The 3,067-nt window shown below is 44.0% G+C and overlaps 1 protein-coding gene across 1 annotated transcript; it reads left to right on the top strand.

The window, feature by feature from the left end:
- The first annotated feature begins 420 nt into the window (after nt 1-420).
- Nucleotides 421-1,161, top strand: LOC138892671 (uncharacterized). The gene is made up of 2 exons (XM_070176406.1): nt 421-694; nt 959-1,161. Exons 1-2 carry the CDS (start codon nt 421-423, stop codon nt 1,159-1,161), a joined length of 477 nt encoding a protein of 158 aa, XP_070032507.1.
- Nucleotides 1,162-3,067: the final 1,906 nt, after the last annotated feature.

Here is a 3,067-nt window from a genome sequence, read left to right as displayed (position 1 = left end):
GTCCAAGGGGCACCAACTATTCAACTATTGACTTGATTAGTAGCCACATAGGCTCAGCGTCAGGAAGTAGGTATTGGTCATGCATAGAGGGCCATTAGTGTGAGGGTTCATGATTTCATTAATTTGGACCCTCCGGTATTCACTGGAGCAGATCCAAATGAGGACCCTCATGTATTTATCGATAGGATGTAGAGGACTTTGAGGGTAATGAAGGCCACTGCGACTGAGTCAGTTGAGCTAGCTTCCTATAGACTTCAGGATGTTGCAGTTAATTGGTACGAGTCTTGGGAGTTGTCCAGAGGTGAAGATGCCCCTCTAGCGGTATGGCATAAGTTTACAGAGGCTTTTCTTCGTCATTATCTGCAACCAGAGCTTAGACAGGCCAGAGTTGATAGGTTCTTGACCCTTCGGCAGGGTAGTATGAGTGTTCGGGAGTACAGTCTTCAGTTTGATTCGTTGGCTAGGTATGCTCCCACTATTGTATCTAAGATAGAGGATCGGGTTCACCGGTTCATGATGGGGTTGAAGTCTCACCTGCTTAACGACTGTATGTCGGTCTCACTTCAGCCAGAAATGGATATTTCTCGTATTCAGGCATATAATCAGGGGGTAGAGGAGCGTAAGCAGAAGCAGAGGGCTGATCGTGAACATGATAGGGGCCAGAGTAAGAGAGCGAGATCTTCGGGTCCTTCTGGTGAGTTTCGAGGTGGTCAGAGATAACAATACCCAAGGTATCCAGCCCAGCCATCCGCTAGCGCATCCCCTCAGTTTGCCGGTAAGAGATTTGATCGTTCCACATATTTAGGGCCTAGTCAGAATTCCAGAGCCTCAAGTTCTCAGTATAGGGGTGAGTCAAGTCAGATAAGGCTGCCCTTGCCACAATGTGCTCAATATGGTAAGTAGCATGTCGGGCACTGCCGTATGGGGTTGGGTGTTTGTTATACTTGTAGTTATCCAGGCCACATTATGAGGGATTGTCCGATGAGAGGTGATGCAAGCATAGTTCAGCCAGCAGGATCTGTAGCTGATTCGTCATCATCAGTACGCCCCCCTAGGCAAGGTTCACAAGCACCAATAGGTCGTGGTAGAGGCAGAGGTGGAGCATCTAGTTCGAGTGGTCCTCAGAACTGCATTTATGCATTAGCAGGTCGACAGGATTAGGAGTCATCACCTGATGATGTTACAGGTATATTATTTGTCTCCTCATATGATGTATATGCATTGATTGACCCAGGTTCCACCTTATCATATGTTACTCTGTTGGTTGCTAGTAAGTTTGGAATAAAACCTGAGTTGGTTAAACCTTTTGAGGTGTCCACACCTATTAGGGATCCAGTGATAGCTAAGCAGGTATATAGAGATTGTATAGTAGTAGTTCATAGTTGATCTATAGTAGCAGACCTAATCGAGTTAGATATGGTAGAATTTAATATTATAATGGGTATGGATTGGTTGGATTCTTGTTATCCCAACGTTGATTGTATATCAAAGATGGTTCGATTCCAGTTTCCAGGGGAGCCTGTTTTGGAGTGGAAAGGTAATATGGCATCGCCGAAAGGTAGGTTTATTTCCTATCTCAAGGCAGGGAAGATGATTAGAAAGGGATATATTTATCACTTAGTTCGGGTACGGGATATGAAAGTAGAGTCACCAGCTGTTTAGTCTATCCCTGTGGTTAATGAGTTTCCCGATGTTTTCCCCGATGAGCTTCTGGGTCTTCCGCCAGAGCGAGAAATTGAGTTTGTTATTGACCTATTACCAAATACTCAGCCAATATCTATTCCTCCCTATAGAATGCCACCTGCAGAGCTGAGAGAGTTGAAGGAGCAACTAAGGGACTTGCTTGAAAAAGGCTTTATCTGACCTAGTACATCACCGTGGAGATCACCTGTGTTATTTGTGAGGAAGAAAGATGGTTCCTTGCGGATGTGTATTGACTATAGACAGTTGAATAAGGTGACAATCAAGAATAAGTACCCGCTCCCGAGAATTGATGATTTATTTGATCAGTTACAAGGTGCCAAGTGTTTCTTGAAGATAGACTTGAGGTCCGGGTACATCAGGTAAGGGTTAAGGAGAAAGATATTCCGAAGACATTATTCAGGACCAGATACGGGCACTTTGAGTTTCGTGTTATGTCATTCGGTTTGACCAATGCCCCAGCAGTATTCATGGATTTGATGAACTCTGTGTTCAGAACCTTTCTAGATATGTTTGTGATTGTATTTGTTGATAATATATTGGTTTACTCCCGTTCAGAGGCTGAGCATGCATATCATTTGCGTACGGTGCTTAGAGTTCTACAAAAAGAGAAGTTGTACGCAAAACTCTCTAAATGTGAATTCTGGTTGAATTTTGTAGCTTTCCTTGGGCATATTATTTCAGGTGAGGATATCCTGGTTGATACCCAAAAGATTGAGGCAGTGAAGACTTGGCCTAGACCCACGACACCGATAGAGGTTCGTAGCTTTATCAGTTTGGTAGGTTATTACAGGAGATTTGTAGAGGGATTTTCTTCTCTTTCAGCACTATTGACAAAGTTGACTCAGAAGGGAGCTAAGTTTCAGTGGACCGATGCTTGCGAACGGAGTTTCCAAGCATTGAAGTACAGACTAACTTCAGCACCGGTTCTAACACTCCCAGAGGGAACCAATGGTTATGCTATCTATTGTGACGCTTCGGGCGTTGGATTGGGTTGTGTACTGATGCAGCATGGTAAGGTTGTAGCTTATGCTTCTAGAAAACTAAGACAACACGAGAAGAATTACCCGACCCACGATTTAGAGTTAGCCGCGGTGATTCATGCACTGAAGATGTGGAGCCACTATTTGTATGGCATTCATGTTGATATCTATATGGATCATAAGAGCCTTCAGTATATCTTCAAGCAAAAAGAATTGAATTTTCAGAGGAGATGGCTGGAGCTACTAAAAGACTATGACGTTGATATTTTATACCATCTGGGGAAGGCGAATGTAGTAGCCGACGCCCTCAGCCGTAGATCTATGGGTAGCATGTCATATTTACAACCAGAGAAGAGTGGGATAGCCCATGACATTCATCAGCT

This window comes from Nicotiana tomentosiformis, chromosome 5 (genome assembly GCF_000390325.3).
Source record: "Nicotiana tomentosiformis chromosome 5, ASM39032v3, whole genome shotgun sequence".
Lineage (NCBI taxonomy): Eukaryota > Viridiplantae > Streptophyta > Magnoliopsida > Solanales > Solanaceae > Nicotiana > Nicotiana tomentosiformis.
This window is presented reverse-complemented; position numbering and strand designations above follow the sequence as displayed.

Excerpts from the sequence above, each read along its gene's own strand:
- LOC138892671 (XM_070176406.1), top strand. The coding sequence starts at position 421 with ATGAGTGTTCGGGAGTACAGTCTTCAGTTTGATTCGTTGGCTAGGTAT. Across the intron at positions 695-958 it reads GAGATCTTCGGGTCCTTCTG|GCCACATTATGAGGGATTGT; the intron begins GTGAGTTTCGAG and ends GTAGTTATCCAG.